Raw genomic sequence first — 15,199 nt, 5'->3', positions numbered from 1 at the left:
CTTGGCACTAATGTTTAATGGAGAATCAATATAGTTTCATGGGCATATGTTAAACCTTTAAAACACAACAAGGAGTAAGAACGGTAAGTAAGGTTTCACACCACATAATGGCCCCTATCTGTTTAGTAGGTTATTATGCAGGTAAGTCACATTCTTATATCCAAAGGAAAACTTCAATTTGACAGCGATTGCATTTGACCGTAACACGTGTTTGGAATAATGAGGGTGACTCTGGAGAAAATAACAGAAATGTCAAGCGTGTTGTAATGTGAATATAAGAGAGACTCGATTTGTATTTCCTGCGGGCCAAACAAGTTATTTCCGCTGCCTTAGGGGGCATCGTGCCAGCTTGGAGTGTGTGTGTGTTTAAGAGGTTCCGTGGAGGGCCAGGCAGCCGCAGCATCTGCTAATGAGATTGTTGATTATTTAATAGGGACGGACGGGGGCCAGGGAGGTACCATCTGCATCAGGGCTAAGAGACATACCCATCATACACACACATTATTCACACACAGAGGGCCCTGGCAACCACTCCAAATCAGCAAGGGGTCGAAAATCACATGGAAATGCGGACTTTCAGGTGGCAGTCGGCTAAGTGTTAAAAGTTTAAGATGAGTTGAGCTTATCTCTGGTTGTTTTGAAGAGGGTCATAGAGAGAGAGAGCGAAAGAGAGAAAAAGAAAACTGGCTGTTTTTTTAAGTTGTTTTTTAAATATTTTTTACAGGCGGTAAAAACTGTCTGAATTTCCTCAGCTCATAAACGCCCTCCATTATCATACATTAACATTTCCTCCCGGCCTGCATTTTCTGCTTTTCACTGAGTATTATCCCTTTACAGAGAGCCAAGACAGGGGCCATCTTGGCTCGAGACCAACCGCTAGTGTTCATTACGGATCTGGCTGGCTTGATGTTCCCTAAAGTCTACAGGGGTCAGTGGTTGTCAGTGGAAACTGACATGGCCTCAGCACCCCTCCTATACACTCTGTCACACATTGTCACTCCACAGAATTCTATGGCACATTATTTAAGTGTCAGCCATTGTTGCCATTAATGCTAGTTAGCACTAGTTTGACCACCAGAGGGCATATTTGAAAACCATTTGACTGTTTTTAATATTGGCTGTCCTAGATAATTGAAAACTTTTTTTGTAAGAACATAGTATATAGGATTGATTTGAAGAAATGTGGCATTATTAATTTGATTAATATTATGGTGATTCTATTCCAAGAAAAACCTCAGTGTTTCCGTTAGGAAAATATGGCTCTGTACAACGTGACTGGTCAAATGACTGCAAGTGAAGAGCAAAATAATTCTAACATTTCCACACCCTAATTGTAGACTAACGGAGATTCAGTGAAAATAAAAATCAAATTGATTTATCAAGACCCGTCCCCATGCGAAACGGTGGTGAAATAGTTGACCATACACGGGTAGGCTATTGCTTCAAATCCTATTATAACAATTGGATGACTTTGGGTGTTTTAGTAAGCAACAATTTGTTGCCTTCATTAGCCTACTCTATTCCAATATTTATGTCATTCAGTGATATTTATTCACATAGTAATTCATTATGGATCCATCCAGATAATGGTTAGAAAACAATGCATTTGGTGGACTCGGTAGTTCAAGAAGAGTTTATTTACCAAATAGACTAAAGTAAAAAAAAAAAAAAAAAAGTAACATAATAAGAATAACGAGGCTATTTGCAGGGGGTACCAATACTGAGTCAGAGCACAGGGGTACAGTTTAGTTGAGGTAATTTGTACATGTAGGTAGGGGTGAAGTGACCACACATAGATAATAAACAACGAGTAGCAGCTGTGTACAAAAGGGAGGGGGTCAACGTAAATAGTCCGGTGGCAATTTAAAAAATTGTTCAGCAGTCTTATGGCTTGGGGGTAGAAGCTGTTGAGGAGAATTTTGGTCCTAGTCTTGACGCTCCGGTACCGCTTGCCGTGTGGTAGCAGAGAAAACAGTCTATAATTTCGGTGACTGGAGTCTCTGACAATTTTACGGGCTTTCCTCTGACACGCCTATTATATAGGTCCTGGATGACAGGAAGTTTGGCCCCAGTGATGTACTGGGCTGTTCACACTACCCTCTGTAGCGCCTTACGGTCAGATGCCGAGCAGTTGCTATACCAGGCGGTGAGGCAACCGGTCAGGATGTTCTCGATGGTGAAGCTGTAAAACCTTTTGAGGATCTGGGGACCCATGCCAAATCTTTTCAGTCTCCTGACGGGGAAAAGGTTTTGTTGTGCCTTCTTTACTACTGTCTTGGTATGTTTGGACCATGATAGTTCATTGGTGATGTGGACACTCTCGACCCGCTCCACTACAGCCCCGTTGATGTTAATTGGGGCCTGTTCGGCCCGCCTTTTCCTGTAGTCCACGATCAGCTCCTTTGTCTTGCTCACATTGAGGGAGAGGTTGTTGTCCTGGCACCACACTGCCAGTTCTCTGACCTCCTCCCTATAGGCCGTCTCATCGTTGTCGGTGATCAGTCCTACCACTGTTGTGTCATCAGAAAACGTAATAATAGTGTTGGAGTCGTGTTTGGCCACGCAGTTATAGGTGAACAGGGAGTATAGGAGGAGACTAAGTTGACACCCCTGAGGAGCTCTTACCACCTGGGGGCGGCCCATCAGGAAGTCCAGGATGCAGTTGCAGAGGGAGGTGTTTAGTCCCTGAGTCCTTAGCTTAGTGATGCGCTTCGTGGGCACTATGGTGTTAAATGCTGAGCTGTAGTCAATGAACAGCATTCTCACATAGGTGTTCCTTTTGTCCAGGTGAGAAAGAGCAGTGTGGAGCGCGATTGAGATTGTGTCATCTGTGGATCTGTTGGGACGGTATGCAAATTGGAGTGGGTCTAGGGTGTTGTTGATGTGAGCCATGACCAGCCTTTCAAAGCACTTCATGGCTACTGACGTGAGTGCTATGGGGCGGTAATCCTTTAGGAGGGTTACCTTCGCTTCCTTGGGCACAGGGGACTATGGTAATCTACTTGAAATATGTAGGTATTACAGACACGGTCAGGGAAAGGTTGAAAATGTCAGTGAAGACACTTGACAGTTGGTCTGCGCATACTTTGAGTACACGTCCTGGTAATCAGCGGCCCAGCGGCTTTCTGAACATTGACCTGTTTAAAGGTTTTGTTCACATCGGCTACCGAGAGCGTTATCAAACAGTCATCCAGAACAGCTGGTCATCAAGTCATCATCAAGAGATACACTGGACTGTATGTCAGAGAGGTGTTTCTGTGTCTATTGTCCTGCCCTTGTGAAAAACAAGTGTTTAAAAACATGTTGTTATCTAATATCTAAGGGGTTTTTACATAACTATAATAATCTTTGAGTAACAGATCAGCTCTCGGAACTCATTAAGAAGTGGGTTCTATCTTCAATATAATCATTCATTCAAAAGGTTAAACCCTAAGGTTTTAGGCCTGCAGTAGGTTATAATAATCCATGCCTTCTGGGAAGGTTAAGAAGTCCAAAAGTTATGGGTGGAGTTAGAATTTTGTCTGTCAGAAGTATTAAAATCAACCAATGTCAGCCTTTAAATGTTTTAATTATCCAAATGTTTCAAGTGTGTGTGGGCGATGGAGAGAGAATGCATTTGACTGTTTTTAATATTACCCAAGTTCTCTCTTAACTCCAGGACCAGCGACAGTTTTTTGTTGTTGTTGCCTGATGTAGGACTCTAGTGCCAGAGAAGAGAGACTCTCAGACTGAAAACACACATCCATTCATTTACGAAAAGATAGTCAACTTGAGTCACAGTTTAGACGACCGATAGATCAGCGTTCTAACTCTCCCTTGTGACAGTGTGGTGCAATGACACAATGCCAACATCTACCACTAATGGTCGGGGCAAACGTTTGTAACTTTTAAAGCATGAACCACTGTATATAGTGTATTACTTTTGACCGGAGACCATAGGGCTCTGATCAAAAGTAATGCAATTTGTAGGGAATAATGTGCCATTTGGAATACAGCCCTTGACCTGAGCCTGCTCTCCTGTAGAGGTAATAGTTATGGGGACAGCAGGTGAGCGTCTGAGGAGAATAATGGCCAGGTAGCCTGTAGAAGCATATGTATGTTTGTAGGGAGGGGCTGCACTGAAGGAGGGAGTGTTTACTGGGGAAATATCCCAAAGGAACATCATGGTGTGTCAGACTGCTGTGAGTGCTACTGAGTGCTACTGTGGGAGAGACAGAGGGTCCGCTATAAAGGCATTTAGTCAGGTTTATAGAAGGAAGGGGGTTGTGGGGGTGTTTGCACTGAGGGCTGACGGGGGTGGGGGGTTACACTCTAAGGGAGGGGGGTTAGCTATAATGGGGAAAACTCTCAGAGTGTCACCATGTGTCATTATGGTCCAGCTAGAGACCTCAGACTACTGCTGCTCTCGTCACGCCTTTGTGGAGAGGAAGAAAAACAACATGTGAGGAGAGGCCCTTCACCTGCTGCCTGCTGTTTTCTTGGAACTGTGTGTGTGTGTGTGTGTGTGTGTGTGTGTGTGAGAGTGTGTGTGTGTGTGTGTGTGTGTGTGTGTGTGTGTGTGTGTGTGTGTGTGTGTGTGTGTGTGTGTGTGTGTGTGTGTGTGTGTGTGTGTGTGTGTGTGTGTGTGTGTGTGTTTTTCCAGGATCAGTATATTAGCTCTGGGAGAGTGGGCTCGTCTTGGTGACGGGGAGAGCGGAGCGACTAGCCGAGCCGTCAGGAAGATAAAGGTCACCAGCTCGCTGTCTGGTCGACCGGGACAAAAAGAGCGGCGCTGTGCAGCCATGAACCATGGGAAATCAGACAGGTGTCCACATGCCAAAAGCCTCTCAGAACCGTCTCTGGCTTTGAGAGCAGTGCCTTCGCCACCGCTGATTACTGTACAGGCCTCTGTCTGTCCGTCCACCCACGCACCCATCACAGTCCTGAGACTTGGTCTGTCTGTCCACCTCCTAGCGCCCAGACACATATTGTCCCATTTCTTTGTTAAAGGTCACTGCGATACGGTGCGTAGTTGATAGATTGGTATAGTGGTGCGCTGGGTTTGGTATGCTGGTGTGTTGGGGCGGGGTTCTCTGGGCTGATGTACATTGGGATGTTGGTGCTGTAGTGTGGTGGGTAGCTACTTACAGCAGGGGTAGTTGAGCAGCAGGATGTCGTCAATGGCAATGTAGCCTCGCCGTTCTGCCGAGACGGATGCTTCAAACACCACCTGAGGACAGACAACGAAGAGATGAGAGGAGAATGGGACAGACAATTGAGAGATGAGATGAGAACGGCACAGACAATGGAGAGATGAGGAGGAGGGAAGAAAGGATTCCACGTTACGCAACACAGAGAGAGAAAGGACTGGAGGCAGAGAGAGTGAAGTCCTAATCAAACAGCTCGTCTTTGAATCCACGGAGGCCTGTCTGGTGGCAAATCCCACTACTCAAACATCCATAGTTTAGCATAGCCTCGTTTCACACAGTCATCTCTCCCTCTCTCCCTCCCGCTCTTTCAAACAACCATATTTCTCTCTCTTTTCATCAGAGAACACACACAGAACATGGGACCCACAGGAGTCATTGAGCGCTGCCAAAATCTCTACTCACTCATCTAAATGAATCCAGCGTCATGCAGAGAAACCAAAGTGAATCCCAGATCCCTCCCACAGGGAACCAAAGGGAATCTGGACCACTGAAAAATCATTACTGCCACAATAACCCATATCGTTTACTGAGGGACAGTTTACTATTTTACCGCAGAGGCACAACGAATACATAAACACTGCAGTCTATGCAGATGGGGTTTACTGCATTCATTGATTCCAGACTTCAAATAGCACTTCACTTTCAAGTCATTTAGCCGGGCTTGATTGAGCTTTCCTGTCACAATGGACCCAATGGAAAAGTCCCTGACAGCCACACAGTGTAAAGCTCTGCAAATTATCCTAAAAGCTCATCACAGACAATGATATGTTAGCTATGACTGAAACCAGCAGACTATGAAAGGTCAGATTCCAATATCACGCACTCCAACGAGTCTGGGGGCATCCCAAATGGCACCCTATTCCTTTTATAGCAGCCCCCGTGTGTCTCTGTGTTGACCAACACATCAGGCTCTAAGTGCCTGGTCCAGACCGACAGCACCGCACAAGGCCTCCTCAGATGGACACAGGCCACGCTTCCCTGTCTGCTCATTTATTAGTATTCTTCATTCTTATGCGTGGGCACTTAGAGAAGTCTGGACGATTACCTTCTCCCTTCATCAGGTACTGACACACCCCGACGAGCACGCACTGGGGCTGACCCCATAGGCTGTTGGTCAACCGAGATTTCTTTAGTCGAGCAGTAGCAAAACATTTTCAATGTTTTTTAAAAATCGTGGTGTACAAGACAGCTGTCTGATTCACGAGTGGACTGATCCATTGTGGAGGCCGCGGGGATGGCACAGTCCATCACTCTAAGGTATGTGCTACTGAAATTGTATATGGTTATATTATGTAAGAACAATGGTGCAACACAAATAAAACAAATAATTTATAACAAATGCACTTTCTCCCGCGTTGGATAGTGGTTGCTGTGTGCGGCTCTGAAACACAATGTGCTGTTGAATCGCCGCCTTTTCCTGACCATGTTGCTAGAGTTAAGAGAGGAGAAAACAGCCCTTGACTTATTGTCTAAGAAAAGTGAGGAGAGACGAAACCTCAACTTAATTAGGTCTATAATCAATAGTCTAACTGTTAAATGTGCCTGTCTTTATAAATGATCGATATATCTACAGAAATAAGACAGATCTTGCTTCTGCTGCCTATTTGGATGTTTCGCTGATAGCCTACTGATTCCGTGAGCACCAAGCCTCACGCAACAATTTCACAAATTCGTCTGTTTTTAATATTTGCTATGCTGTAATAAAGGCTTTACACTGTTTTCCATTAGACCAGCGCCTCTGGTATTATTTAGCATTTATTTAGTGTTGTTTGCACTGTTCCAAATTGTCAGAAAAATTATATTTCTAATAATACCCCTCCTTTTTCCTTGATCAAATTCTTATTGTTAATAATATTATGATCGTCATTATAATATTATAATAATAATAATATAATATATATTAATAAGTAATGTCATTGTCATTAGTAGACTTAGTATAGCAGCCTTGTATAACCACCATGGAACTGTAGGCCTAAGAGCGCATCCTGTTTGGTCTTATTACTGTAATTAACTTAGGCCTATATTTCAATATAGGCTACTTTACCAATAAATAATTTTTGCATTCATGTCATCACACAGCATTCGAGTCATTCCTGACGTGAAATGCATTGAAGCATTTTAGTTTTAAAATAAAATAGCAAAGCGACCATTGAATAATTAGCGTAAACTATAAATAGACCTAAACCGTTCCATTTGGGAAATTGCATTCGCAAATGAATGTGACTGTTTTTAAGTCTTTGCTGTAATAACTTTTTAGTCAACCAATATTTTTTGGGATCGGGGACAGCCCTAACACACACACACCTGGCCATCCATTCACTTGCTCAGCACTGCACAGAGCCTTGACCCTACCTGACTATCAGTATCAGACCCTGCTCAGAGCAGAAAGGGAGAGGGGGGATAGAGAGGGAGCGAGAGATGGGGAAAGAGAGAAATGGAAAGAGAGTGACAGAGAGAGGGGCAGAGAAAGAGAGAAAGAAAAAGGGACAGAGAGAGGGAGAGGGAGAGAGAGAGAGAAAGAAGGAGGGAGCGAAATATAAGGAGAGATGGTGTAGGCTAAGCTACATTGACATTGGCAGTCACGATAGGCCTGATAGCATCATAAATATTTGATAGTAAAGTTCCCCCACACCTGCAACACCCTCATCTCCAATACCCACACAGGCAAAGAAAGGAAACATCTATCTATCACTGCACTCAAAGTAAAGGTGGATTTGTTCAAAGGAACAGAATCGTCACCAGTTCTAGGTTGTGACAGTCTTCCTGCTTTATTTACCTATTTCCTCTTGTTGCAACCACGCAGAGCTACAAAGAGAACGGGGAAAGGAGCAAGGTAGATATTACACTTCCAAAAAACAACAGTGATATGAGAATCAAGGCCAGGCTTGTTGAAACTAGTGAGGTGTTGCTGTGCCTGCTGCTGTCTGTCTCTCAGGCTATAGAGCTGTTTCATCATCCAAGCAGAGAGAGATGGGAGAAATAATACCAGACACCAAACTCTAAATACGGATCACAAAAACACTGCCTTCAGATACCGGGAGGAGGGATGAGGCAGGACGAGGGGAAGGAAGAAGAGGGATAAAAGGAAAAAAAGGAAAATTCACTCATACATTTTAACATGAGCTTCCCTCTCCCCCTAGCTGCTGCAGCTCCAGTTCAGTTCACCTCATAAAACCCAACGGTGCAGAATTACACACTTCTCTATGCTGAATCCCTGCTCTGTTCCCTTCCCCGTCCTCGAAGGGAACACATACAATCAGCTGGCTGGCTGGATTGGTGGCTGGCTGACTGGTTGGCTCGCTGGTAGGCGCGCTGGTTTGTTGGCTGGCTGGCTGGTTTGTTGGCTGGCTGCTGGCGATAAAGGATTGCAATAAAGAGGATTTGTTGGGTAATTAATATTTCTGGATTCTAGTTTCCCTTTTCATCGCTATGGGAGTTATTTATGCACGTGGTCTTATGATAAAGCTTGTACACGGACAGACTCCATCGACCCGCACAAGTGGTTTAATTAATTCCACAGCTTCAGAAACCGTTGGAGAAACAGGAACATGTTGCACAGTTATTGCCAGAATGTTCTGTTGATGGATTTGTTTTGGTTAATAAAGTGGAATGAGGGTAGAATGGTATTGAATGGTATTGCCATTGTGGCAGCAAAACACAGTAATTTATGACCTGAGATTCAGTGGACCTCGTTCAGCTAGTAGGCTGAGGAAATGGACACACACAACTACAGTGCCTTCAGAAAGCATTCAAAGTTGTATTGAATTTGTTTCAAACATAACACTTATTGCTTTGCCACATTTTTCCAGTATTACTTCAGAGCCTTGTTGCAAACAGGATGCATGTTTTAAAACATTTATTCTTCACAGGCTTCCTTCTTTTCACTCTGTCAATTAACTTAGTATTGTGGAGAAACTACAATGTTGTTGATCCCTCCTCTGTTTTCTCCTATCACAGCAACTCTAACTGTTTTATAGTCACCATTGGCCTCATGGTGAAATCCGTGAGTGGTCTCTTTCCTCTCTGGCAACTGAGTTAGGAAGGACGCCTGTATCTTTGTAGTGACTGCCAGCGGGGCACCTGTCGACAACTTCCGGTGAAATTGGAGGGTGCGCAATTCAAATAAATAATTATACAAATTATGGATATTAAACATTTAGGTACATACAAGTGTCTTATATCAGTTAAAAGCTTAATTTATTGGTCATCTAACTGCATTGTCCGATTTACAATAGGCTTTACAGCAAAAGAATGCCATGCAATTGTTTTAGGACGGCGCCCAACATCAACATATTTTTCCACTGGCACAGGCTTCATAAAATCACAAATAGCGATTAAATATTCACTCAATCTTTGAAAATCTTCCTGTATGGTCGTTTTGTTAGATAAAATCCTTCTTTATATTCCAAAAAGTCTGTTTAGTTGGGGCCAATGATTTGAGTAATCCACTCGTTCAACATGAATCCAAAAAGCTACCGTTAAAACAAGTGAAAATACATTTCTTTTTAATCCTCAGGTACCCTAAAATGTAATTAAACTATAATATTTCATACGGAAATAAGTATGTTCAATAGGAAAGCAAAATTAGCAGGTGTGCGTCCTCTTCGTCGCTCGCGCACAGACTGGTTTTGAACACCAACTCCCAGTATTAAAACTCAAAATTCTTCCTCGTTTGGGAAGAAACAAGCCTGAGACCTTGAACAGAGACTGTTGACATCTAGTGGAAGACATAGGAATTGCAATCTGGGAGCTGGATTTAGATATGACCCTATACGTTCCATTGTAAGAGCATGGGCTCTCAAATACAAAAAGTTCCGGTTGGTTTTTCTTTTGATTTTCTCCTATCATATCTATTGTGTTATAGTCTCCTACATTATTTTAACATTTATACAAACTTTAGAGTGTTTTCTTTCCAATGGTACCAATTATATGCATATCCTGGCTTCTGGGTTTGAGTAACAGGCAGTTTACTTTGGGCACTTCAGTCAGGCATAAATTCAGAAAAAAAAGACCCTAGCCCTAACAAGTTTTAATAACTTCACTTCATGCTCAAAGGGATATTCAATGTCTGTTTTTTTATACCCATCTACCAATAGGTACCCTTCTTTGCGAGGCATTAGAAAACCTCCCTGGTCTTTGTGGTTGAATCTGTGGTTGAAAATCACTGCTCGACTGAAGGACCTTACAGATAATTGTATGTATGGGGTACAGAGATGAGGTAGTTATTCAAAATTCCTGTTAAACACTATTGTTGCACACAGAGTGAGTCCATGCAACTGATTACGTGACTTGTTAAGCACCTTTTTACCCCTGAACTTATTTCGATGAAAGAAAGAGAGAAAATGTGAGAAAAAAAGTCCTCCTCCTTCCTCCAGTTTTCTGGCTTGGTTCCATCCCCCTGTACCTCGTCTCCTAAAACCCAGGCTGTTTTCTGAGCCTGCCCAGGACTGATAGCACCAAGAGCCATGAATAATCAGAATTCAACCAGAAAGACAAACACCAAATTGAGACTCTGCAAGCAGAATTCTGCAAAAATATAATTTGTGTACAACGCAAAACCCCAAACAATGCATGCAGAGCAGAATTAGGTCCATACCCGCTAGTATCAAAATCCAGAAAATAGCTGTTAAATTTTACAACCACCTAAAAGGAGGCGATGCCCACAAATTCCACCACAAAGCCTTCACCTACAGAGAGATGAACCTATAGAAGAGTCCCCTCAGCCAGCTGGTTCTGGGGCTCTGCTCACAAACACAAACCGACTTCACAGAACCCCAGGACAGAAAAATATTCAAACCTATCCAAATGAAGAGAAAGCTAAAACGATAACTATTTTACACACTAGAAATAATCAACCAGAAAACAGAACAAATTGGAATGCTATCTGGCCCTAAACAGAGAATACACAGTAGCAGGATACCTGACCACTGTGACTGACCCCAAATTAAGAAAATGCTTGGCTATGTACAGACTCAGTGAGCATAGCCTTGCTATTGAGAAGCCACCACAGCATATCTTCTCTCGAGAGTCAGGTCTGCTTGTGCCCACTGCCCACAAAATGAAACTGAGGTACACTTCCTAACCTCCTGCCAAATGTATGACCAAATTAGAGAGACTGTATTTCCCACAGATCACACAGACGCACAAAAACATTGAAAACAAATCAAACATTGAAAATACCACAGTGTGCAATCACAACTGATAGACATACCCCAAGCGACTTACAGCTGTATTCGCAGCAAAAGGTGGCGCTACAAAGTATTAACTTAAGGGGGCTGAATAATTTTGCACGCCCAATTTTTCAGTTTTTGATTTGTTAAAAAAGTTTGAAATATCCAATAAATGTTGTTCCACTTCATGATTGTGTCCCACTTGTTGTTGATTCTTCACATAGAAATACAGTTTTATATCTTTATGTTTGAAGCCTGAAATGTGGCAAAAGGTCGCAAAGTTCAAGGGGGCCGAATACTTTCGCAAGGCACTGTATATACACACTTTCAAGTACAACAAGTACACTCTCTAGGCTACAGCCTGTTCCCTCTGAGCTGTATGCACAAACTGCTAAGATAAAGTACCATCTTCAGTTTCTCAGGCTTTCTAGTTCTGTTTACACTAGAGAGAGAGACAGAAGAGAGATAGCCCAAGAGATACATGGGGAGAGGAGAGAGAGAGACAGAGTGTAACAGACAGAGCTAGTCAGAGAGATGTGGAGAGAGACAGACAGAAGGAAGAGAGCCCAAGAGAGAGGTGGGGAGAGGTGGGGAGGTGGGGAGAGAGAGAGACAGGGAGACATGTGGAGAGAGAGAGACAGAGATATTGTTAGGGAGATATGGAGAGAGAGACAGAGACTGAGGAGAGACACATTTAAGTCTGAGAGCCGCTGTGATCACTCTCTGTCTTTATCTCTCTTTAGTCTTTAGTGCTACGGCTATTAAATTCGTTCCTAAGCAGGATTTCACAAAACGAGGAGAACGCCTTGAGAGCTTCATAGAATATTCAGATAGTGTTTGCAGCTACTTCTCCTATTAAACTAAATCACCTCAACTCTCCCTCTTTAAGATATCAAAAGACTGGGACTGTTCACCTGCCACTGATACCAAAGTAGCAAGCTTCTCACCTACACTCTAGCCGACAAGACACATCTGAATAGTCTACTATTACTTGAGGCAGAGACAATGAATGGTAATGGCACTTCACTGACTGCTCTGTTCCTTGTGATTGCTTTGGGGGGGGGGGGGGGGGGGGGGGGGGCTATAGCCAGCTCAGTCTCTGATCAATCTCCAACTACAGAGCACGTAGTCCATCTTTCTCCTCCAGGCTGTCTCCTGCTGGCCCCTGGGGGCTTCTCAGAGAAACCTGATCGCCATCTCTCTCGCTCTCCCTCTTTCTTTTAAAGCCTATGTGAAGCAGTCCCTTTCTCTCTTCTTCTCACTCTGGTCTCTCTCTTCTCTTTTTTCTCTCTTCTCTGTCTGTCTGTTCCTGGCTGTTGGTCAGGGTCCCGTGGGGCCGATCTGTTGGATGGGACTGCTGGACAGTGATCCTTATCTGGGGGATTGGATGAGTGGGCCCTCTGGGGCCTTCACTAGCACTTTGAGCCGTGACAGAGAGAGAAAGGGAGAGGAGGACAGAGGGAGAGGGGGAAAGAGTAAAAGATAGATCATGGCAGAGAAGGGGAGAGGAATAGGGGGTGAAAATGAGAGGGGGAGGGGGGAAGGAACATGGGAGGCAGTGAGACTGCCCCTTCACAGTACAGTCAGGGAGACGCATCACTGCAGGGCAGGATTAAAACCCTGCACCGGTCATCCTCTCAGTCTTTTACCTGCTTCATTACTTGCAGCAGAACCTCTTACTGCTCTATGGGACCAACAAAGCAATCTGTCCCGTGTCTGTCTGTGTGCCTGGGGGGGAAGTCTTAAGATGTCACACCCACCCACACGTCTTCATTTCCACTTACATAACACATAACACCCAGGCTGCTTCAGCGTACACACACACATTATCAGGGTGGTAAATCATACCTCTAATGGATTTCTAATTTCAGACAGACGCAACAAATACAGCTCTACTTTCACCTAACCACTAGGCCAGGCAAGGCTTGGTCTGATTGGATATTGGATCCCAACGCCCCTGTGTCCCATATCCGCTTTCCCTTCAAATGGTAACACACACACACACACACACACACACAAACCCTCTTCCACCGTGTGAAAAAGGTGGGAGACTGTGGCGGGGGCGAGAGAACCTTTTGATGTTGCTGCACAAGAGAGGAAGAAAAGCATTAACTCTTAATCACTATGGGGTTGTGTTGTTGGCCTGGAAGCTGAGGATACTACCGCACAACACTGATCCACACCGGCCATAATCTCATTTAGGATGTGTTGATTTATTGAGATGTGTCTGGGACCAGGCTCAGTACTCTGAGAGCAAACCAAGGTTATGGAGGCAAACACTCCTCTACTGAGGGTCACACAGAATTGAGGTCAATTGACTGTTCAGCTGAGCCACACTCACTCACCCAATCTTTTACTGCTGCCATTGATTTCAAAGGGAGAGAAAACATGCACACAGAACAGACGCACAGGCATACACAGAAACACACACACAGCTATTGGCTTCTCGTTAAGGGCGTTTTGGAGGAGGGCGAATGAGAGACAGCTAGAGGTATAAATCATAGGATTTAATGAGGCAGCTTCCAAACAGCCCACCACACACACACACACACACACACACACACACACACACACACACACACACACACTAGCCATAACAACACCATCAATTAAACCCAGGGCAGAACAAAGAGATATTTATGACTCTGCTGCACTGGGGGAAATTAAGCCATACATATATGTAAACATAAAACAAATACTCTAATAAAGTACATTTATACTCCCATGTTGTCACTATGAAATAGTGCAGCAGTGTTTCCCTACCCACTCCTCTGGGACCAACTGGTCATTTGCACATATTTGCTCTATTCCAGGAGCACAAGCACAATAGATTAAATGAATTACGGCTTGATGATTCCCAGCTAGCAAGCATACTATGGTGAACCAATAGCGGCCCGTCTCTGGCATAGTTTGCGGCCCGCAGCTGCAGTTTAATCAGTGCTGGAATAGAACATACAGTACCTCCTCATTCAAGGGTTTTTCTACATCATGAAGCTGGTTGAGAGAATGCCAAGAGTGTGCAAAGCTGTCATCAAGGCAAAGGGTGGCTACTTTGAAGAATCTCAAAGATAAAATATATCTGTTTAACACTTTTTTGGTTACTACGTGATTCCATGTGTTATTTCATAGTTTTGATGTCTTCACAATTATTCTACAATGTAAAAGATAGTAAAAAATAAACAAAAACCCTGGAATGAGTAGGTGTGTCCAAACTTTTGACTGGTACTGTATGTGTAATCAATCAATCAACCAACCAACCATTAGTTAGAACTCAACTGGGCAAGAAGGTGCTAACGGCTAGCTCCATCTGGTGCCACTCACCCTAACCCTCACCGCATAGCATTGTCTCTCCCCTGGTATTTGCTGGGCCAGAAGGTGCCAACGACATAGCATTAGACATATAATTAGCTAAATGTATGTGTTAACACATATGTATCATTAGCGCTCACCTGGTATTCACTGGGCCAGAATGTGCTGACGGCTAGCTCCACCTGGTGCCACTGGCGTCCATGTGACCCGGAGACGTTCCAGACGGCGCTTCCCCGCGGCCCCCCGTTGACCCGGATGTAGAGCTGCAGGTCCCCGGGGGAATGGCCGTCGCGGCTGTACAGGAAGTAGCTGAATTGGATGCAGTGCGTGTCGTTCTCACTCAGCGAACGGAGGAGAAGGTGGGCCCGCTGCCCCACGGCATGCTGGGACGAGTTCACCATCATGAACGACCCTGGGGGACAGCAGAGAAGAGACAGGGTCAGATGGTTATAATGCAATTCCTGTCAACAGAGACGGAACTTTAGGGAAATCTCCATGATTTGAGGGAAAACGTTTCTCTGCTCTACCTCT

The 15,199-nt window shown here is 44.2% G+C and overlaps 1 protein-coding gene across 8 annotated transcripts in view; it reads right to left on the bottom strand.

Moving 5' to 3' along the window:
- The window catches only part of LOC139391828 (receptor-type tyrosine-protein phosphatase U-like), a 284,310-nt gene that overhangs the window by 109,976 nt on the left and 159,135 nt on the right, over window positions 1–15,199 (bottom strand). For all 8 annotated transcript variants that reach the window (XM_071139407.1, XM_071139410.1, XM_071139408.1 and 5 more), the window contains exons 3-4: window positions 14,809–15,080; window positions 5,128–5,209 (exon numbers count right to left, since the gene is read on the bottom strand). In XM_071139407.1, the coding sequence (XP_070995508.1) occupies window positions 5,128–5,209; window positions 14,809–15,080 (354 nt within the window). The remainder of the gene's footprint in view (window positions 1–5,127; window positions 5,210–14,808; window positions 15,081–15,199) is intronic.

Source organism: Oncorhynchus clarkii, chromosome 32 (genome assembly GCF_045791955.1).
Source record: "Oncorhynchus clarkii lewisi isolate Uvic-CL-2024 chromosome 32, UVic_Ocla_1.0, whole genome shotgun sequence".
NCBI classification, from domain to species: Eukaryota; Metazoa; Chordata; class Actinopteri; order Salmoniformes; family Salmonidae; genus Oncorhynchus; species Oncorhynchus clarkii.
Note: the sequence above shows the minus strand (reverse complement) of the source record. Positions and strands in the feature narration are given on the sequence as shown.